The following is a 22,832-nucleotide window of genomic DNA, read 5'->3' as shown; positions in this document are numbered from 1 at the left end:
AGTGGATGTGCCAGCAACATGCCCTTGCAGCAAAGGCGGCCGACCTCATCCTGTGCTGCATCAGCAAGAGCAGAGGTAGCAGGCAAAGGGAAGTGGTTCTTCCCTTCTTCCCCCTCTGCTTGGCACTGGTGAGACTGCATCTGGAGTGCTGTGTTCAGTTTTGCCCCAGTTTTGTCCCGGAGAACTGGGACTGTTTCACTTGAGGAAGAGAAAGCTGAAGGGCATCTAACAACAGCTTTGCACTATCTGAAAGGGATTGCAAGGAGGGCAGAGACAGTCCCTTCTCAGAGGTGCATAGTGTGAGGGCAAGAAGCAATGGACACAAGTCACAACAAAGAAAAATCCAGCCCCAAAAGAGCAGTGCAACCGTGGGAGAAGGCACAGAGAGATGGGTGAATCTCAGTCTTTGGAGATAGCCAGTTGAGTTTTGAGTAAGGTCCTGGGCAACTTGATCTAGGTTTGTAGGCAGCCCTTCTTTGAACAGGGAAGGGGTGGACTAGAGACCTCCAGAGGTCCCTTCCAATATAAATCTTTGTGATTCTATGTTTCTCTCATGTCTTGAGTTCCTTACTGGAAACAAGTCCATTATGACAAAGACAAGAGCTGTCTTTCACCTTTACGATTACTTAAAGTCCAAAGTAAATTCGAGCAAAGTTGACAAGTTGGTGGTACACGGATGACATTTGGAGAAACAGTATGTGGGGTGTGTCTATGCAGGCCACCCTTCAGCATAGCTACAACCCGGAAAAAAAATTGGTATCTTTAAAGTTGGTAGTAGCCAACCTTTGGCCTTCTGATAAAAAAAACAGATGATAGAGGTTGTACAACTTTGGAAAACTCTGAATGACTGTTCCCTCCTGGGAAACTTGCAGCTGTGAATCTTGCCATGCGGTTGCACTTCTGGGACTTCCTTTCAAAAGCCCACTTAGTCAAACCTTTCTTTCGAGCTAAAGGAGGAGCTCATGTTTTGTTTTATACCTGAGAAGCCAGTTGCTAGAGAGCTTGATTTTTTTTGCTTTGAGCCCTAGCATTCTTGCTTTCTTTTCTGCTTACCTGAGATTGCTTACCATGACTGGGGTGGGAGCTCTCTCTCCATTTGGAGCTGTCTTTTGTTCCAAGGTAAGTTCTTCCATTGTAAAGAGGCTGTAAGACCAGTGGTGTGGTGTGTTTCAGGAAGGCATGTTGTCTTGCTCAGCATGAGATTCTCCCCCAGATATTAGGGTCTTTTCTTAAATGAAGGTGACCCAGAATATGCATCATACTGGTCCAGGGTTTGGCAGAATTTAATTATTCCACAGGTCATGGCATCAGATGAAAGTGTAAGGGCAGCTCAGGGAATGAGCGTGTGTTGGGGAGTCATTGGGCTGCGCTAGGGTTTTATTTTTAGTTCTCTGTCAGTGATGACTTAATGCAGTTTTGTCAAACAGTGCAGGCATGTGCTGTAGCTGAGTGTGCTTCATTACAGAGCTGTGGCAGCTCAAGACCTGGTGAAACAATATGCTATGGTAGCTACCAGCCAGCTTATTTTCTTGCTTAGGTAGAGTCTCACTTGAGTATTTGGCATCTTTGATGCTTTTCCCTCTCCCATGCAGGGTTCCCCTTTGGATGCTGAGCAGCCCTGGCCTGCTTGGTCAGGGCAGTGATAAACAGTGGCTCATCTTGCTGTGTGGCCAAGCCATGCCTGGCCCCTCTGCATGCTCTGCTTTGTGGAGGCTTTTCCAATTTCAAGAACTTTTTGGGATCTTAGCTGTTGGGCAGAGTCAATTGAAGACAGTGGGAAGATTTTTGTTTGACTCCAAACCAACTGCAACTTCCCATTTTGTTTTAAGGGCAGGCAGCAGTCCTTTTGGAAGTGTAGCCAGCTCTGAGTGTAGCATGCTCAGGGACCTTGTTGTTCATATCCTTTCCACATTGTTGTCCTGAAGGTCTCCATTTCTCTGCGCTAAAAGCGTGTTTGTTTCTCCTATGGCTGCTCTCAGTGGAGGTGTCCTTGGCACTGGCAAGCAGGCTTTCTGAACGCTGCAGGGTGTTCAGAGTAAAACCTGAAAAGAGCTGAACATCCTTTTTATTTCATAAGTAAGTCTTCTCTGTCTTTTTTTCCTATGGCTGTTTCTGGGATGTATAACCCAAGTGAAGTTCTCGTAAACTGACATGGGGTAGGGACACTTGGCAGCCTGTGCTAGCCGCTAATAATTATTTTTGGCCTCTCCATCTCCTGGAATATTTGCTGATCACTTTCTGAATATTTCTTGTCCTGGTCTGCAGAGTGAAGGGAGATGGGGGTTAGATAGTTCCTCATCTTGTAAACAAGGGGTGATGTGCAGAGCTCTGTCACTGTGCCCAGTGTGAGATAGCCTGAGCAGAGGACAGAGAGGGGGGATATTGTTGTGAGGAGCAGGTGAGGTTGCCTGGCTCTCCTTGTACAAGGTGAAAGGACTGGGAAGAGCATAGACATGTGAAGCAGGACCTGGTGTGGTTTGGCAGCCAACATAGGAGGCAGTATCTTTGTTCTGGTCACTTCCTCTTCTGATCCATCATGTGGACCAAGGCCATGTTGGAGAGTGGAGAGGATCCCAGCAACAGGAGGGAGAGCCAGTATGCTGCAAGCTTAGCATCGGTGGCAGGCACAGGGGCAGAAGGGAGAGAAGCTTCGAAGCTTACCGTGTTCGGTACGAGTACGGAGATGGCTGAGCAGTCTCTGGCCTCTACGTATTTACTTGCAATTCCCTTTTCTAACTGGCGTGACCTCAGTCTCTGGTGGATTGTGTGTTGTAGTAGCCATGCAGCAGTGAGGAGAGGAGTGGGGTAGCACTAGGGGGACAGACATGCTGCAGCAGGGTGAAAGAGGTGCCTGGCTAGGCAGTGCTTGGGAAGGTGCAGGATACCTTGTATGGCAAGAGAAAGAAATGCCAGGAAGACGTGTGTCTGTTAAGAGCAGGTGCTGTGTATATGAGGAGGGAACATCACTAGGAAGAGGTGATGAGCAGGAAAGCATGGCAGGAGTCCAGCAAGGAGTAGAAGGGAGACGGAAGAGTCAGTAATACCAGCAGTACTGGCAGATTAATTCACGCTAGACACAGTCCTTGATTTAGTAGTGTATGCCAAAAATTTCTCTCATTTCTCCTTTCTTGTATCATGGAGTTGCGTTTTGTTTGCAGACTTGCATTTCAGCATCTCTTTATCCAACCAATGTGTTCCTTACAATCTGTATTTAAGAAACTCTCCTTTCTGAACTGTAGGAAATTCGTAACATTCATAATGATGAACTAATGGGTATTCGAAGAGAGGAGGAAATGGAAATGTCTGATGAGGAAATTGAAGATCCATCAGAGATGAAAGAAACAGAAGAATCAGGTAAAATCATTTCCCTGCTCTTCCTTGCCTATTGTTGCTGTTCTTCCAACCTTCTGGTCCCTTTATGAATTTGCTGTTAAGACATCCTATAGCAACAAGTCCTACAATCTAATCTCATATATATAAAACACTTCCTTTTTTGGATTTGAATTTGTCATTTTCCAGTTTTTATTGACTGTCCGCTTTCTTATATGTTATGAGGCAGAGAAAACAGAGGGCCTTTCTCCCAACCAGGTGTTATTTTATATACATTTGTTGTGGCCCCATTTAACTCCTGCATTCTCAGTTATTCCTTTCATGTATGTTTTTATGTGTGGTTGTAATGCTCCAACTTCCTGTCATTGCCTGATCATTTTTTGTCATATCCCACTGAAGTAAGTTAACTGCTGGAGATGTTCTTGATATTCTAATATCTCCTATGTTATCCATCTCCCCTTTCCAGATCTCTCTGAATTCTACATTCTTCTTATTGCAGCTACAGACTTGAGTTTGCCAAAATTTTTCTCCTAGGTTAATACTGTTGTTTTAAATCATTGTGAGCATGTAGAGTCTGGGTCAAAAAATTCTTGCCTCAGCCTGCCACAGCCCCCTGTCTCTTGCTCTCCTGACTTCATGTTGTTCCCCCTGCTCCCCGTGATGGAAACTGCTATGGACTTCTGCTTTGCAATATCCCAGATTCATTTTTTATTTTTCCCTGAAGGAAAGCTTGCTACTAGAGATGAGCACAGTTTCTCTGTAGAAAATTCCAATATTTTGAAACTTTTCCAAGATAATTCATCATGAATGTTAAACCCTTCAAACGTTCCACCCCAGAAGTTTTGAGAAATTACTTTAGAACATGCAAAATATTTTCTTTTAGTCAAGGCAGCTTGCTTTATAAAAATCCTTTGATTCCTGTTTCATGTCCCTATTACACATAAAATAATACTTTAACACACTTATTTGGTACATAGTCCACAGAAAACACAGCAAAACAGTGACCAATATAGCTTCCCAGAACAAAATCTTGTAACTTCTCCCTTTAGAAAAAAGTTCAGTGGAATAATCTGGTTTTGAGGAAGCTTCATGTTTTGACTGAGTAGTTTTCCATCAAAGTATTTTTCGCAACCTATTTTCCGTTCCTAATATTGACTATTGAGTGTGGTGGGATGGTTGGGATTCCCAGCAGGGACAAACCTCATCCTGACAAAGGAAGAGCTCAAGTCCACCACAGTCTGCAGTGGGAGATGCTTCTTTCTTGAGCTCTTTGCTGCAGTACACACCCGGGTGGCTGTGTAATCCAGTCTCTGTGCAGCAAGTTGCTACGCTAGCTATTACGTGATAACCTGCTCGTGTGCGCACACAGTTGCTCTAGCAGGAAGAGAACTAGGTCTAGTACTGAAGGTGCTGGGATTTTCCTCTCTGGCTGGTGCTGTAGCCAATGCTTGTCCCTCCTCACCTGTGATGGTCAGCGTGGCCTAAAGCTGTGTCTGAACTGCAGTCCCCAGGGAACCTGCAGTCCATAGAGCCATGCATGGAGGAGCTGGATGAGCAAAGTGGTGTAGACACAGCAGCGCATGGCTGAGCTCGCTGCTTCTGCAGCCATGCTGCTGTCAACCCGCGCTGTCCTGTTTCAGCACACTGGTGATGTCTGCACAGCTCCCGAGACCCGTTTGCACAGCGACATCCTAAGGTGCTGGATTATGGTGGTGCTCTGAGCAGCAGATGGGCCAATAGTGGCATTTGGAGAGACTGCAGGGGAGGTGTGTGGTGGTGCACGTGGCTGTAGTCTCAGCGCAGGGCTCTGGTGGGCTGAGCACTCCTGCATTATACCGCTTCAAATGCTGGTGCTAACACGAGAAGTACGCTGTCCAAATATCCCTTCTCCCTCTGTCTGTTTTTCTGGAATGGATCCAGGCTCAAATAACTGATACCAGCGTATAACTGCTGCTTTTTTTTTCTCTTCCCTGAATCTCTAGCATCAACAGCACCACTGGCTTCCTCATGTATGTTTACTATAGGGGAAATACCCTAAGAAGTTATTTCAGAACAGTTTTCTCTCCTGTCTTGTATATCAGCTGTATCTTTAAAAAACTGGATTGTCTGGCATGTGCTTAGTGGGAGTTAGTGATCATTCCACTAGAAAACCCTTCCCTTCTTTTAATTCAAGGACTTTTGTGTATTTTTATTTGCTTCCTCCTGTATAATTTTGTCTGAGTATATTTTTAGCTGTGTTCTATCTTTACTCCGTGCTTGGCGTTCCCTAGCCACTGTCACATGCTAGGGGTTTGATGCTTGCAAGCAGGAAATAAAAGATGAGTAGTCCGGAACTGTATTGAAGGCCTTTTCTGGATTTTGAGATTACAAAGTCAAACATCCAGATTAGGAAATGCCATTGTGAAGGTTGTGCAGGAAATAATGTTCTGATGCTGTAACAACAGTGTAGCAAATCTCAATGCCAGTTTTTATACAAGAGGAGGTTATTATTATTATTTTATTAGGGAACCAGAGCAAAATTGATTTCACTGGTTCACACAAATGCTTTTGTAGTCACATGCTCACAAGCATCAAAACGTGTCCCCAGGTTATCTGTCCAGTAGTCAGGCGTCCAGACGTGTCTGCCAAGCATGCAAGCATGAAGATGCTTGTGTCCAGTTGGACAGTCTGGGATTTCTTCAGGTGTCATGGAGGACAAGGGACACCAGCTGCTGAGTTCTCCTCATGTCTTCTGCATCCTTACTAGGCTGGTGACCTGTGCTGGTTTGGGGTCTGCCTTGCTGTACACATTAGGATCTGGCAGGGCTCTCTCTCTCCATCCTGTCCCACCTCTGTGAGTCATTTGGATTCACTCACTGTCTTCCGTCTCCTTGTCTGACAGTTTTAAGGTTTCTGTCCTGGTCTCTGTCTTCCTGCTATCATGTCTTAAAGGAGTTAGAAAAATCTTGAATCAAGATTGCTTCCAGTTTATCTTCTCTGGATGAAAGCCTGGGATGAACCCACCCTAGCAACCTTTCTGTTCAAGCTGAATTAACAATTCTTGTATGCCTCCAAAGCATTTTTCAGCCCCTGCTCCCCTCCTGAAAATTATGGTCTGTTTTGGCAGACTCCAAAGGTTTCAGACTTGCTTATCAAGCTTTGCTTAGCTGGTTTAAAGAGAAGCAGCCAGGTCCTTATCTTTGTCCTAAACAATATAGTTTGTCGCTAAGCTGTCTTTTGTCTCAGAAAACTGTGAAGTGCCCTGTTCTACAAAGATCTTTGCTAAAAACATCTAGTCTTTTCTGCTTTCTAATTTCCTTTCCTGAAATAAACAGGAGCACCCCGGCCCCACCATCTCGCTGTCTCAAAAGCACTGTGACGTTTTCTGCTATTGCTGGAGCATTTAACTGGCAAATAGGTCCAAATCTTGCTGACTACATTTGTGTTTCTGTGATTTTCAGGCATGTTTCCCATTGCCGTTGCTCTGCTTAGGAGATTTTCTGTTTTTCACTTGAAGACTCTTCTTCCCCAAAGGTGCTTCCACCTTCCCTTCACACTTCCTAAACTGGCTAGCGCAGCTGCAGGCATGGTTATATGTATATCTTTCAACTGTTAGGGCAGCTTATATAGTCCCTTCCCTTGGCTCCTGCTCTGTGTGGCCCAGTGGTGAATGGGAGCAGAGAATAGATCCAACCAACAAATAAAGCCATTGCTTTTGCCTAATTATTAAAGTCTGTGTCAGTTCTTTGCATTCAGCATTTTTGGAGCTCACCCCAGAAACAGCCTTTTCTGTCCAGATCTGTCAAAAGTTATTTTTCCCTGTGGTTATCTGATACAAGCAAAGCAGTTTTTGCCTTACTGAATAGTGCTGGCTGTTCTCCTTTTGGAAATGCGTAAATATGTAGAGTGGGGCCCAACATGGTTTCATTTGCTGGAGAATGAGTGAGGAGATTTAGATGAAACCCACCTTGTTCCCAGGCAGCAAGTAGCTGGTGAAATGGGACTATCTTGACTGTCTTCCAAGTATAGTGTTTGAGTCCACCTCAGCAGCCTACAACCATGGCCTTAGTAGTAGAGGTATAAAGCATGCCTGTGGGATGTCAGGATGTGCCCTCCACATAACGGGTATGTTCTGGAACCTGCTGAAGCTGTCTTTGCAGCCATAATGTGCTAGAATCCCATTCATAAATTTATTGAGCCCTGTGCAACCACTGAGCAGATACGTGTTTCATCCCTTGACTTCATGGGGATGCTCTTCTGGCTGAGGATGGCAGTAGAAGGCTGTTCTGGAGTCTGTCAGCTTTGCTGGTTTGGGAAACTACTATTTCCTTGGCTACATGATCATTTTATCCCAGTGTGTTCTTTTGTCTTCTCCCTCTCCCCCCACCACCAACTTAAATGCTGCTTTTACTACTGAGAAATGGTCTTTGCCCAGAGGAGCTTGTGTTCTAAAGAGATGCCACAAACATCAGTTGGGAGAGATTAATATTGGTACCTTGGGTTTGCAACTGGGAGTCGGGAGCCACAGAGCAGTCTGCCCACTGTGCACTGGGGTAGAACACAGAGGGAGATCTTAACCACAGCTCTTTGACCTTCCATCCCTACCTGCCTTGTTCTCCAGCACTGGTATCGCAGGTGGAAGCCCTGAAAGAAGAAAATGACAGTCTGCGCTGGCAGCTGGATGCCTACCGGAATGAGGTGGAACTGCTAAAGCAAGAACAAGGCAAAGCAAGCAGAGATGAAGACACAACTAAAGAGCAGCAGCTGAAGCTCCTCCAGCAGGCTTTGCAGGGAATGCAGCAGGTAGGTCTGTGCTTTTGTATAGCTGTGGTCTCGCTATGAAGGAAAAGGGGCTGTGATGCGGAGTAGAAGCACAAGCAAAGACACTTATTTCAGCACGATGAAATTGTGCCACTGGGAAGATTGTTTTCAAACAGAAGCAACTTTGTCATTTCCAGTATTAGAAAGGGCAGTTGAAATATTGATTGTGTATGAATTGAGAACAGTCATGTGGAAACAGTCCATGGTTTATGGATTCCTTGCATGTTCTTCAGTGACTGCACCGTGACTTCTGAAATACTGAGTCAGTGCTTACCACTTCAGTAACCATGTGAGAACATTCATCCATGAGTATTGGTAACCAGCATGTGAAGGAAAGAGGGAGTTTCTGAGTTGTCTTTGCCACCTTTTCTGAAGCTTACTGGATTTTCATTCTCACAGAAATGCTTAGGGCTTATGATGTTCTTTGGAATTTCTCTGGGCTGAGTATCAAGTGTTTTGGGTCCTTGTAAACCTCAACAGTAGCTCCTGGGGTATGAAGCCGGACTGATAGCCAAAGCATATGGAGGATATAGTAGTTCAGTTAGGCATTTAGTTAACATAAGAATCTGCAGAGCCAGTGTGAAGGCTGTGATAGTGCACTGGATGAACCTGAGGTATGTGCTGAAGGCACTGGTGTTTGTAGTGCTGGAGCTTGTAGGGAAAGCCTTCTCAAGCTGTTGTCAGCTTTCTGGGAAGGAGGGAGTGGCAAGAGTTACAGGACATAACAGATTTTCCTTTCTGCAGGTGTCAGGTAGGTAAGATTTACTTTTATCCCACTGTAACCATCATTTAAGTGGCAAATGAATCCTTCCCTAATGAACAACCCAGGACCAGATTCCTCAGAACTCTTTACTTTTCAAAGAAGCTAAGTCAGCAACCTTGCAGTGTGTAAATGGGAAGGGCTCTGAGGATCAGTTGGAGTGATTAATACCTTTTGTTTGCTTTTTTTTTAAAAAAAAGGTGTTTTCGTTACAACCTGTTCTTTGTCTTTTTGACATTGACAACTCTTCTTTCCTTCAAGAAGAGTAAGACAAAACTGCTATCTTTCCTGCTTTTGACACTAGCCTCCAAAGGTTAGCAGCTGTCACATGAGAAAAGCTCTCAATCTGCAGGGAGAACTGGACTGCTGAAGGCCAAACTACCCCAAACCGTTATGGACATAGCTTGGAAGGAGTCTTCCAGCCAGCCAGCCTGCAGGAACCGAGGCTTCCTGTCGTATATCCCAAGGGTGGAAGTTTAATCCAGCTCTTGAAACTGGCCCGATACATGGTGCTGGAAGAATAGTCTGGAGGAGCTGTCCTGATGCAAAAAGATGCTGTTTGTTTGTAGTTTTATTAATGAGCAGTGTTATGAATCATTATTCTGCTGGTTGAGGGAGAAAAAAGCTAAAGTAATTGTCCGATTGGGGATGTTTTAAGCATGGAGGAAAGGACTGACTGAAATATATGTTTACGATTCTTGTATTGGACTTAGGAAAGCTGCTGGGCTAGGAGCTTAGCTGTGTCATTGTTTAAATGTTTTCTCCTTAATAAAGTCTTAAGATTTTGGTATTTTATTCTGTTCTCATGTTGTGTAATTAGGAAGCAAGTGTAACAAATCGTTATGTGTTAAGCTTAACCATCAGAAAAATGAGCATATCTCACTTTGTTAATCCAGTATGTTACATAGCATTAATGAACGCTGCCTTAAAAGGAGCCTCTTTCAGGTTGTTAAAGGTGGCTTGTCTGACCTGGTCCAAGTCCATGTGGTAAGTGCCTTGAAAAGATCAAGGTACCTTGGTTAGAGCCCTGGTCACCTGTCCGTACGTTCACAAAGATGGTTGTAATGTCAATGGAGAAGATCAGGACTTGTTTGCCGGACAGCTTGGTGACTGGCCTTGCCCCTCTCTGAGAGGCCCGGTGCTGGTAGCAGTTTGCTGAGTACTGTTTTCCTCTAGCTCCGATGGGAGATCTGTCATACTTGTCCTCTGTGGCCTGTGTCAGATTCTTGGTTTGTTCAGTTAGGTCTTTGTACTTCTGTACTTCCACTACAGACGCGTACAATTTGCTCTCAAAGCACACCCATAACCACCCTTTGGGTCTTCGTGATGGACACCAGGTTGGGCTTGAGAAATTTCTTCTGCTCACCTCTAAGATGAGATTTGTGATTCACTGCCCAGTCTTTCCTCTTAGTTTTGCTAGCCAAGGGCGTGCACAGCTTGTTGTGGTGTTGCGAGCATCCTGCATTGCTAGGCTGATGCCCGGGATATGGGAGCAGTCATCGCATTTTTCTGTTATGCAGAATTGTACAAATTACAGCACAAGTCTCCCTATCTACTAGCTGTTTTGGACTATTTTCTTAAATCGCAAGATATTTTGGTCCTAATGTGCATCAGAGTTCTAGGAAGGCCTTAAGGCAGCTTCGCCAGGTCACTTGTTTGTGTCTATGCTACTCCCTCCCATTTGCTGACTGCTTGTACAGACGTACAGTGAACCAGACTGCAGGCGAGGAACATCTTGCTTTAATATGGATCGGTCCCCCAGTCTAATGCACAACACATGCTTTATTTCAGGGATGGCAGTGGTTTGGTGATTATGGAATTACTGCCCCATGTTTACCAACCAAAGTTGTGTTGTTTTTACATAAACTAACAGGCAAAGAATATCCCAAGGTGGTTTGTGGAAAAGATTTCTTCCTTTTATATACATAACCTTCTAATTGTTCTGAATATGATCTATCTGGTCTTCATGGAAGAGTGGTAATTCAATTTGTATTCTTTAAATAGTGAAATGTGAAAGACGGGATGTGAACTGTGTGTAACTTTTCTCTTCCAGCATCTTTTGAAAGTGCAAGATGAATATAAAAAGAGAGAAGCTGAGCTAGAAAAAGTGAGAGAAGACAAACTGAAAATAGAAACATTATTAGAAACCCTTAAGGAGCAGGTACGTGCAATCTCAGTACATCCTTATTCTCAGTAGTAAATGCAGTCCTTGGATTTCATAGTTCATCATGAGAGCAGTGAAGGACAGAGGTGTAGAAAATACCTAGCCTTGGCTTAGAAGCAGTGGTCTTTAGAAAGCAAGAAAAATTTACATGCTGAATTGGAGGATTTATGAGAGTAGTGAACTTGCTGATTGCTTCATTATTACAGTGAGACAGTCTACATAAGCAATTATATAAATAACAGATTAGTTCTTGTTTTATAGTTCACATCAGTATTGCTGGTGAAATGTTTTTTTCTATATGCTGCATTTTAAAAGATAGGAAAAGTCTCAGTTATTAAACATTGATTTTAGATTTGCATTTTAAAGGCATGTTTGAATCTGACATTCATAAAGCTCTGATGAATTAAAGTTTTTAGTGGTATTATAATATACTGGTTGGATTTAATGCAGGGAACTGCCAAAAACATTTAGAATTAAAGTTTTTACATTAGCAGATTCTGTATCTTGTTCTGCTGCTTTGGCTTTTTTTGTTAATGTCTTCTTGCTGATGACTTAAATCCTTGTGGCACATCACTCAGAGTTTTGCAGTCTGATGAGAGTGGAAAAAGTTGAGATGTTAGCAGACATTGGTGTCATGGATAGGTGCTGTTTCTGCTCAGCTGTGGTCTACTCTGTATTTTGATTATGGACCCACATGTGAATCTCAGCTTGCTTGGTGGTTGTCTCCTCTATAGCGCACACTCAGTTATTTGTGTACCTCAGGACAGAAAGGAGACATTACAGAACACCACTTCTCACTGGTGACTGTAAAGCCCACTGCTAGGAAACGGATAGTCTCTTCTCTGATTTTCAAACCTTATCCCCACTGTTTTGTGCCATGTGCTGGGGAAGATGATAAATATTTGTCTTTCTACTAATTAAAGGAAGATTTGAATCCCAGTAATTTCCGGCACAGGAGCTTCAGTGCCTGATATCAAAGAACAGAAATAGTAGACTATCGTCGGTAATCTTTCCATTTTCTTCAACCGTACATAGCAAAGCCTAGCAGATGAAGAGGACAAGGAGAGAGATGTGATTGATTGTCAAGGAAACGTAAGTCAAAAAGTTTCTTTTCTGCTACTTCAGTTGAAACATCTTGCTGAGGGAAGTAGTGACACCTCATGGTAAAATGAGTAATTCCTTAGTCTGATTTGTTGTGAAGTGTATAAGCCTGGTACATACACACTATATATAATTGTGCAAACTCAAAGCATTCAGTTATCCATTGCTACCAGCTTCTGGCTGGAAGAATAGTAAGTGCATGCAACACTTTTGGTGTAGAAATGGCCTTTGGCGTGGCAGATACCTTGTTGCACTGTTATTTCTGCTAGCCTTCAAACAATAGCCGCTGGAACTCCAAGAAAACGCGGGCAGTGCATTTCCGATAAAACGCTACTGGCTGAATCACAGTCCCTGTGTCTGATTGAAGCTAGCTCCACTTTCTCAGAGTGCAGATCCTTGTTTTCTCCTGCAGAAGCAAGCTGTAGCCTACTTAGTCCAGGACTGCACAGTTTCAGTACTATGTAATTCAAAATTGTACTGGTGTAAGAAGGAAAGCAAACCCAGGGGACCATTTCATTCTATCTTTGTTATTGGCTCAACTCCAGTCCCTTTCACTAGTGACTGGAGGCTGTTTCCAATTATAGCTGTCTATAGCTCTCAGACTACTGGAATTCAGGATACAGCTTAGGAATAATAAAAAAAAAATCATGCTTTTAATGCAAGGACCAAGTATTTGAATTACTGGTAGTCATGCGTTTATTTTGAGGTTAGCAAATTAGGCAAAATTCTGTTTTAATACAGTACCACAAACTCAAGTCAAAGACAGTCAGATCCCAGACCCTTGGCAGTCAATGGGCACTGGGTTAATCATATCACCTCAGTTTAGACTTCTGAAAAATAAACATCTGTGTCTTAATAGTCACTGCAAAGCTTTCTTTATAAACTGGTAAAACAGAAAGATAGGCCCTTGTAGAGCAGACATCATACCAGTGAGCCAGGAACGGTGAAGTGCATGTTTTGACATCTTACTTAACTTTTTGGGCTTTCATATAGCTTGGTATTCAGAGATGTTCCAACAGCAACATGAACATCCACTGTGCTTTGCTAGAGGCATTTTGCAAAATAAATAATAGATGCAGCAATGCAGTGACTCATAGAAACAGAGAAACAAAAATGTAGACTCAGTCAAGTACTGCTGAAGTGCTGTTGGTGTGTAAGAATGCCTGCTGTGTTGTTAGTAAGGAGAATGGATCCTGCTGTTTTTTGCAGGAGAGCAGTACATCCAGGATTTGTGCATGCAGCCAGGAAAAGGAATGTCCAGCTGAGAAGACACTGAGCAATAGTCCTGTGAAATCCGAACGAGAAGCTCTATTAGTTGGTAAGACCAAGGGGACAGTGGGTCTTTTGATGAGCGTAGTGACACTGCTAGGCATCTGAACTACGCGGGAGTTACTTCACAGTGATGTTGCAGCTCCCACCAGCTGTGTTGTTTCCTTTGGTTATGCCAACAGAGGGGGAAATCCTGGAATCAAGGAAAACTGCTGGCTTTGGTGGAGACAGGGTTTCACCTTGTGCACTGCTTATGTGGAAACGTTGTGCCATGCACCTTTCACTCAATAACACACATGTAAAGTAGGCTTGTGTGTAGTGACAGTTCAGCAAATACTGGAGTGCCAGTAGCTGTTGGGAGGTGTCACTGAAGGTAAGTTATGGAGCAGGGTCTATCTGCATTCAGGCCAGATCCACTTTGCAGGATTCTAAGCAGTGTCATGGACTGTTAGACTTTAACCAGCCTGAGCATTGCGGCACCTTGTAGTTTGTGGATTACATTTGTGGACCCAGGCAGCGATGAGGCACAGTGTGCCACGGACCCCCGATGGGTAAGCTCTCCTGGCTTTAGAAGCTGTAGCCAGAAGGAGAAGAAAGGATAGAGAAAGGTGGCAGAGGAGGAGGGCCTGGCTCAGTGAAATGTGAAACATTGCCAGCACTTTCAGGTGATGCTTAGCTACAAAGGGATTGGTGACCTCTGACTTACAGTGCAGGCATATGTACTACCCTTTTTATCTCCTTTCCCCTTTGTTATTTCTAGTAATAATGAAAAATAGCCTAACACTGTGTGCAAAATGTCAAAACAAGCAGCATGAATCAAGAGGTGAATGCTGCAGACCAGCCATTAGTCTGGTCATTCTGGGGCATGTCCTGTCCCCAGAGCTGTATACATTGGCCCTGATCTTTTATTTAGGTGACATGTTGTTAAAGTTGAACAGGTTTTCAGCCCAAAGCTTTGGCACTGGATAGATTTTCTGGAACATTGGAAAGGGGGAGCAGAAATTCTTGTATTGCAGGAAAGAGACAATTTCTTTGGTTCCTTGTCACTCAGTGCAGTTCCTCTTAGCCATCCCTCTACATTTGAGTCGAGAGTAGCAATAAATCATTTACTGCTGTCCAATGGATCTGTTTGTGCCAGATCACAGGCTGGTGTCTGCATTGAGGGAGAGGGGGCTTTGGAGAAAGATCATGGGCACTATCTTTTCCTGCAGATGATGGTGAGAAATACAAGTCAGTCCTTTTGATGCACAGTACTGGCTATGAGCTAGAAAGGAGCCTCTGTGTGACACCAAGAAAACTTGGGTTGCTTTTTTTTATTTTTTAATCTGAGTGCCACAGTGCTTTTGGGATGGGACACACATACCACTGCTGCTCTGCCCCTTCTCCTCATGTCTTCAGGAGCTTCAGGGCAAAGAGCATGTGGAGATGAGGGAAACTGAACCCAGGATCTCACATGCTTTCCTTCTCCTTGAGCTCTGTATCCCCATGTTGATGGTGACCTCTTGCTGAATCTCAGCATGGTTTGCCTGTGGGCATGTTACCAGCACTCTCCAAGGAGTGAGAAATGGTGAGGCCTGTTCGAAGGGCTAATCAGCTGCATTGGTAGCTGTTGTTTCCTTTGCAGCTGTTGGGCCATACTTCACTGTATTTAAAACCAAAACCCCCTGCAAAACATCTCCATCTGTTGTGGCAGCAGTGGCAATGTGCTGGTGTTCGCAGCTGGCTCTCGTCTCATTAGAATGATGCTTGTGGTGTTCTTTCCCTAGGAATAATTTCAACGTTTCTTCATGTGCACCCGTTTGGAGCCAGCATAGAGTATATCTGTTCCTACCTGCAGCGGCTGGACAGCAAGGTAGGGGCACTGATACTCCCATCTTCTTGGGCAAACTGGGGCAGGATGTTTGTACTCTGAGTCCGACTGTTAAGCTCTGTGTGGGTTGGGTAGAGAGGATCACTGACCCCCTGTTTATGGGGGTTTGGACAGTAAGAACTGGAAGAACTTACTGGAAGAGGGCAAGAAGGAGGCTGAACTTTCCTTCCAGTTTCTGGCTTGGCCCTTACATAGCTTAATTTTAACCTCTTTTGTACTGTTTATTATTTTATATCATCTGCCATGCCACTGTTTGTGTATCTTCTCTCTAAACTGAACAGCCACTGTGTTTTTTTGCCTCTATGCACAGCATTTTTTTCATGTTTCTCATCACGTAGCCTTTTCTGTCTCTGTTTTGACATTGTAAGTGAAGTTGTTTTTAGGAAGATGCTGTGCAAGGACCTTTATACTACAGAAGCTTAAGCATTGAATTGCAATCCCTGCCGCAGAGGTCTGGGCTCTAGAGCAGACCAAGTGGAGGATCAAGCGCTTGGTGTGGGGGGTCAAGGAGGGTGATAGTAAAGAGAGCACTCGTGCATTTTCCTTAGTACAGTGACGAGCTGCTGTTTCATGCAGTACTTCTGTGTACTGATGGCTTCAGACTGCTTATGAGAGTAGACAGGGAAATTGCAAAGGGTTTTGAAGGTTCTGAAGGCAAATTACATCTTGATCTTCTACTCCACTGTTCTGTTGTCCTCCTTAAAGTGCTCCAAGAATAGGAGATTTGCCTTTACAGGCATCATCTGTTGCAACTGGAGCTTTTTCATCTGCTTTTGTTTATAGCTTACTGTTTAATTTTCCCTTTGTAAGAAAGCGAGGCTTGCTGGCCTGTGTTTTCCCAGGCTCACTCCAGCCCTTTAGTTTAAAGATGGATGTAATATTTTATTTTCCTGTTAGTTCTGAATTTGTCTGAGGCAAACAGCTGCCTTTGTTTTTCTTTGGAACTCTTAAAGAAATGCCACTTTAGCTTTCATCTGACTTCTAACACTTTCTTGTTGGTATCTGCAGTGTAGAAAAACGCTTCATGTTACCAGAAGCTTCTACATTAGGCTCGGCAGCAAACCAACTCTGAAAAACATGTTATTTAACCACTGTGGAATGTCACAAATCTCTTATCATTCCCTGATGCTCTGGTAAAATCATCAACTTGCTAACTTTCAGTGGTCTTTTGCACGTGGTTGCTTGAAAGGAAGTCCTGCTGTTTGCTCTTCAAGTTACATCTTAGCCTTCTTGTCTTACATTTTATTACTGTGAGAGCTAAGTGTTAGTGGGGGACATTGCTTTTAAAGTCTAGCAGAACTCTGGGCTTGAGGAAGTGGTGTGTCTGTGCCTGTGCCTCCCCGCTTATGGGCAGAACTTGGTTTCTTGAAGCTGTCGGTAGGGAAGAAAGAAGAAAACCTTTCCCTTGTTCGCTGCCCATCAGTCTCACCAAGAAGGTCAGCAGACAATGCAAAAGTTAAGATCCTACATCCAGGGCAGTTTGAAGTCATGAAACAATCCCAATAAAACCTCTGCGTAGCACTGTAAGTCTTGCAGTCGCTGGATAACGCAGGTGTGGAGATGCACCTCCTGGGGTGCCTCCCCTCTGGTTGGTGTCTTAGGCTGGCTCTGCCTTACTAAACCCATTGCCAACCTGAGCTTGTGCTGTTTCTCTCTCTCTCTTAACGTATGGACTGTTGTTTCTGCCTGATTACAAAACAGAGTGATGACAAAGATGCATCTGCCAAACCCAAATCCATTTTGCAAAGTTGGTGGTGATGATCTTCATGACATGTTTGAGCATGTCCTGGAAAGACTATTGCTTCTTTGAGAAGGCCAGAGTCAAACATGAGTTTGGAAGGATGGTAGGAGAAATGACCCAAGATTATCTCCTTGAAAATCCAGTTATGCTTTGCATTTGAGAGCATGCAGTGGGATCAGACTTGAAGTTACAGAATGGTCAAACTTAATCCACTGTGGCAGAGATGAACATGGACATCAGCAACAGGAAGCACTGCTGAGGCGTGCAGTCGATGCGAACCTAGCTCCACAACACCTGGAAAATCGTAGTACTGCAATTAGAGCCACAAACTCTGCAAACGGTAAAGGGAGCTAAAACTAGAAACTGTAACTGTGGTAGATCAACAGAACATGTACAAATGATGTTGAAGTGTCCTGCAATCTTGAAAAATATCTGTATTTTTTCCCGAAAGTATGTCTTAATGCTTTGCCTGAGCTGAAGGTATATGAGGCTATTGTGCAGAGATAGCTCTGACTGTGTCAGAGCAGTCTGAAATACACAGCAGAGGCAATCTTCAATTCTTGTGAATAAAACAGATTTTCAATTTTCCTGTTGCAGTAAAACAGTTGCAGGCACCTGAATTGCAGGTGTGCACTCCCTCTGCAGTCTTGCTAAGTCCTGAAGCTGTTAACTTGCAGCACCTTAGAAGTTTTTTTTACTTGTTGAAATTTGATCACATCTAGTAAGTGCTTGAATAGTGACATTTCTGGGTCTACTTGCCAGTCTGATTATGGCTTTGGACACAGTTTACGTACCCGCTGTGCTACACACATGCACACCTCTCTGTGCGAGTTAAAGCACAGTGGGTAGGCAACCTGCTTCATCCGTAGTGGAAATGATACAGAGGCTCTAGCTTCAGCGCTTATTGGAGACGATGCCAAGGAGGAAACACTTAGGCTTTGCCAGAGTGTTTTCAGAAATAAGCTTCAACGGTATGTGAAAGCCATATAACAGATATTAACACTTCCTACCACTTGCAGCATTACAAACGTGTAAAAAGCTACTACAGAAGGTGGTTACTGAAGAAAGCTTCCAAGAATCACCTTTGAAAGCAGGCAGGGTGACATCTCTGGGGCTGTGCTAGAGCTCTGGTCCTGTTAGGGGCAGGAATTGGGAGGATTATTTCTCCACTGGTGGTCACTATTTGAAACAAGACTCTGGGCTTGACAAACCTTTGGTCTGACCTGCTCTAGCAATTCTAGCCTTCTTTCATATTTACATTACTATTCCTGCACCAATGTAAGCTCCAGATTTGATCTCTCTCATTTCTGAGCGACTCACCTGCTGTTATGGGCATGATAGCTGCACTGTAGAAGAGTGACCATTCATGTGACCATGCATGTGACCATTCAGGATGTGAATCAAAAGTCCCCACGTACCTGATTTCCGCACCTCACTAGCTGAGAGCTCTATTGTTGAGTCAGCGGTAAAAGTACTCGCTATTCAGTTATTTAAATGCTTGGAAGTTTTTCATCCATTATCTTGCATTTCAAAATGGAAAAAATTAGGATAGACCTTTTCACCTTATTTCTAGTACTGTTTGTATCTGCAGCCAACTCGCTCCAAAGTGTGACAACAACATAGCACGTGCTGCACCCAAGATCATCACCTTTAGTATTTGGATGGATGTCTAGGGAACACCTTTAGTGATTAAATGTGTGTTGAGCTTGAATATAGCCAGTCATTACAAGGTTTCTCTAAACCAAGAGCCTGTTCAATGAAATTTTCCCTTCCTTTTCACAGATCTGCACCACAGAAGTGGAAGTTCTCATGACCCGCCTCCAACATACCTTCAAACAGGAGTTGAGTGGGGTTGGGGCTAGTCTAGAGAAAAGATGGAAGTTTTGTGGCTTTGATGGATTGAAGATGACTTGAGCTACAGCCTGACTGATTTAGCACTGAAAACAGCAGCAGAACATGTGCATCAAGGAAACCTAGGATGCCTCTTACCTCTGTTCATGATGATTACCTTGCACGCGTCACAGACTCGGGTGGAATAATATGTAAGTGAACTCACAAGTCTAGAGCAGCACCTGGAAGAAACTTCAAGTGCTGTAGCTTCTCTGATCAGTTATTTTGTTAACGATCAAGTGCTGTCTGATATATTTTGTGGACAAAGTTCATGTCTGATATTTTTAAGCACAGCATATTAACTATATGTTTGCCAACGTGTATGTGTTTTGTGTGCCCAAATCTCTCCTCCTGTACCTTGTTTTTACTAGCAAGAACAGCCATAGACTGTTCTCTGAAGCAAAAACAAAGAGATGTTTTCTGATTTGTAGAACCACCAAAAGGGGAAAAACAGCTTTTTTTCTTTTAGACATTTATATGATTAAAAACTGAGCTCTGTTTAAACAGAAAAAGAGATTTAGGTGACTCAGAGTCTCTGAGCTTAACAATCAGTTCTTTTTCACACTATTTTCTCTACTAATGGTTGAACAGTTAATAGGAAGGCAGTGTCACTAGGAGCAGCATGGGATCATGGCAGTGCCTTCATAGACCTCTTTGGGTCTATGCATTGCAGAATCAGTCTGTAAATAATCTTTTACATGGGAAGGGTATTTAATTTTCTACTGATCTGTGTGGGGTGGAGGGCCTGCTTCAGATCTGTATTTTGCTAATGGCTTCTCCTTCTGGCGTACCATCAAAGTTTTCCACCCAATTTGCTTTCAAGACTGGGCTTCTAGAAGCATCGGAGGCAGCACTGGCTTTTTGCCTCCTGAATCTCCCAAAGGCTGTTATTCATGTTCTTAATAAACTCCAGGCTCTACAACCCTATGCAGAAGGTTAGTAAGATGTAGGCTAAAATGCTTAAAGGAAAAAAAAAGAAAGAAAAGAAAACGAAACAAAACAACACAACACAAAAAAAACCCTCTCTATCTTCAGAGGGGTCTGGGAGTGGATGCCTCCTGGAACTGAAGCAGCTAGCAAGGGACTTGTGCGCAGGTTGTCGCAGCGCAGAGAACGGGTGAAACGAACCTTTTGGTGTGGGACCTGGCTGGCTGCCTGCCAGTGGCCTGCCTGCTCCTGACATGGAAGGATTGCTACACTGGAAGCAGCTGTAAACCCTTTTGAAGAAATCCTCTGTGAATATTTGTGTCACTGCAGCTGGACATTGTATTTTTAAGAAATAAACATTTTTTTTTTATGTTCAAGTCTCGTCCTTGTTCCTTTCTTTTTCTCATCTAACTTATGTTGCCTGCTGTTGGGTAACTCCATCAGTAAGGTGGAAGGTTTGAAACCAAGTTGTCCAAGAACCTGGAGCTTCACTGTCCTTGTGGCAGACATCTACTTTTCAGTCTCTACCCCATGGCATGTCTAGATGTCAGACTTATGCACGTCCTAGCCTGCTGCTCCTTGAAAAGACCAGAGTCGGGTTCATCACCTTTCAGTCCTGAGGCCCAGGGCAGTTTTAGGTGCAAGGTTACCCACTCTGGAAAGCTGCACGTATTGACTCATAGAGATGTTGGGGTTCGAGTCCATCTTTCCTCTGCGTGAGGCCTCTGAGCCAGAATCCTCAAAAAATCCAGCTGCTTTCAGGCAGGGGGGCAAATACAGTTGCTGGGAAGCAGAGCAAAAATCTACTGCTGGTAGCAAACTAATGCAGGAGAAGAGAGGCTTAAGGTTATCTCCTAGCTGACACGAAGCTACATAGAGAAGCTAGATAGAAAATGGCTGGGCAGGACATAGTTTCACCTACACCAAAATGCAGGCTATCAGCGCTTAAATTGATGAAAGCTATAGGAGGATTTAAAAACTAAAAGTAGGGACTGCAACACAAAGACATGCACTCAGGGCTGATGTGCATACTAAGGGCAGAGTGAAAAGTGCGGTCTAGAGAAAAGATATGACAGAAGTCAGGTTTAGGAAAGATTGGTTTGAGCAAGTACAAATCCACTTGGAGCAAGAAAGTAAGTTGGCCTAACTGTGTAAGTACTCTACAGCTGCTGCTGCCACCACAAAAATGAGGAGCCCCAGAGAAACCCATGCTGGTGCAGCAATGGCGTAAGTATTAGAGAGAGCAAAATCTCTGCGCTTCTCAGATCTTAGTGGCTGTGAAGGAGGATTTGAACCAGAGGGAAGGTGTGTAGCTCTTTCCTGGATGGTTTGCAGGAACGAACTTTCAGGATTTGTGTAATCCTAGGAAAGAGTTTACAGTCATGCAGACTCCTCCATGTATTTAATAAGCACTTAAGACCTCAGCCATAAACAAGTGCAAACTTGTTTGTCCTATGGCAATGGTTTAGGCAGCTTCTGACTGCTTTCTGCAATCTCATGTTTCAAGTCTTTAATTCTTTCCATGGGAGGAGGGTGCTTAATTATTTCCTGTTGCCTTTAATTTGGGATTGTGACGAGAGCTGTTTATAATTTATTTTTGGGGAATCCTCTTAGTTGGGGGTTTTGCTACAAAGTGTGACAGTTCCACCAGCAAGTTTGGATCTGAGCAGCCTGGAGTACATCATACCTTCGTGGGCAGGAATCTTAAAATCTCTGTTACTCAGAAGAAGAGCTTTGAACCCTTCTATGCTTGGAGAGAGTCCTGAATCAGACCCGTTTCCAGCTGAGAGATGACCGCTATGCCAACGCTGCCCAACGTTTATCGATGCCCATGGGAGCTGGGCTTCAAAAACCCTTCCCTGAGGTTTCCCAAAATGCATGTTCCCTCCTGCAGGTGAATCCAATGTGTCCCAGAGGGCTGAGTGTACCCAGAGCTGTTGTGCGGACCCTGTACCAGCTGTTGCGCAGGCAGGAGCCATCTCAGAACTTTGATTCCATCTTTGCCCTTCTCTGAACTTCTTCCAGTTGTAGGGCATACCTTTAAGGTGAGATCTGGAGCTGTGTGTGGTAGTTGAGATGTGGGTAAAGGATTTTTGCGATGGCAGAATGATGTTCTTTTACTGGTAACACAATGACCAGCTGCTTGGAGATGGTATAGGGATAAGAGAAAGAAGAGTAGAGAGTAGAGAGCAGCCCATGAACCATGCTCAGTGACTCTGCCTTGTGTAGAAAATACATGACATTGATGCAAAAAATCTTTACGTAAGCACATTTCAGCAATATTCCCAAATATCAAGCTAGCTAATGAGTCAGGGCAAACAGCTACAAAACGCTCCCTGCATGTATGCTGGTCGCTTGTGATGTTTTGTTAAACAGTCACTGAATTCAAAGTCTGTGACCTCCTTCCCTCTTCTTCAAAGCAAATGGAGTTTGCTAATTACAGCAGTATTTTGGGTGGATGTTAAGAAAAACGATGTTGTGTGTTTAAGGGAAGCCAGGAGAGGCATGTAAGGGCTCCGGATGTGTTTTGCAAGTATGTTTTTTTCCAAGAAGGCTGAAAGAAAAAACCCAGGAATGGCAATTGGCTGTGTCAGTGTGCTTCCCAGGGGGGCGCAGGACTGGTGGAGAGCCATGGAGTAAGGACGGTTCTTTTGTCTCACTGCTTTTTGTCCTTGCTGAATCACAGACTTGTATTCACTTGTTTAGGAGTGGTTCTGGTGCTTTTTGCCTGCTCCCTTTCAAAGGCCAAACACTAATTACGTACAGGAGGCTCATCTTGTTGCATCGGGGTTCTTGTTGGTCACTGCATCCCTGCTGTCACCCTCATTATCGCTGGGGTGGCAGAGCTCTTGGCACTGCAGAATGAGCCAGCCCTCTGCTAGTCAATGCCTGCCTGGGCAGGGGCCTGTGGCATGATGCAGCTGGGTAGTTTGCTATTAGCTACCTGCGTGGCAGCCTTAAGCCCTAGGGTGTTGGGCAT

General features: G+C 44.0%; 1 protein-coding gene across 3 annotated transcripts in view; it reads left to right on the top strand.

Annotated features, from left to right (window-relative positions):
* The window catches only part of ENOX2 (ecto-NOX disulfide-thiol exchanger 2), a 67,570-nt gene extending 47,341 nt beyond the window's left edge, over positions 1–20,229 (top strand). For 2 of the 3 annotated variants that reach the window (XM_064517966.1, XM_064517967.1), the window contains 7 exons: positions 3,240–3,354; positions 7,931–8,112; positions 10,944–11,051; positions 12,090–12,146; positions 13,365–13,473; positions 15,191–15,276; positions 18,818–20,229. In XM_064517966.1, the coding sequence (XP_064374036.1) occupies positions 3,240–3,354; positions 7,931–8,112; positions 10,944–11,051; positions 12,090–12,146; positions 13,365–13,473; positions 15,191–15,276; positions 18,818–18,949 (789 nt within the window). In that variant the 3' untranslated portion in view covers positions 18,950–20,229. Of the gene's footprint in view, positions 1–3,239; positions 3,355–7,930; positions 8,113–10,943; positions 11,052–11,977; positions 12,147–13,364; positions 13,474–15,190; positions 15,277–18,817 lie in introns of those variants that run through there. The other variant, XM_064517968.1, reaches the window with a different exon arrangement.
* Positions 20,230–22,832: the final 2,603 nt, after the last annotated feature.

This window comes from Dromaius novaehollandiae, chromosome 11 (genome assembly GCF_036370855.1).
Source record: "Dromaius novaehollandiae isolate bDroNov1 chromosome 11, bDroNov1.hap1, whole genome shotgun sequence".
NCBI classification, from domain to species: domain Eukaryota; kingdom Metazoa; phylum Chordata; class Aves; order Casuariiformes; family Dromaiidae; genus Dromaius; species Dromaius novaehollandiae.
Note: the sequence above shows the minus strand (reverse complement) of the source record. Positions and strands in the feature narration are given on the sequence as shown.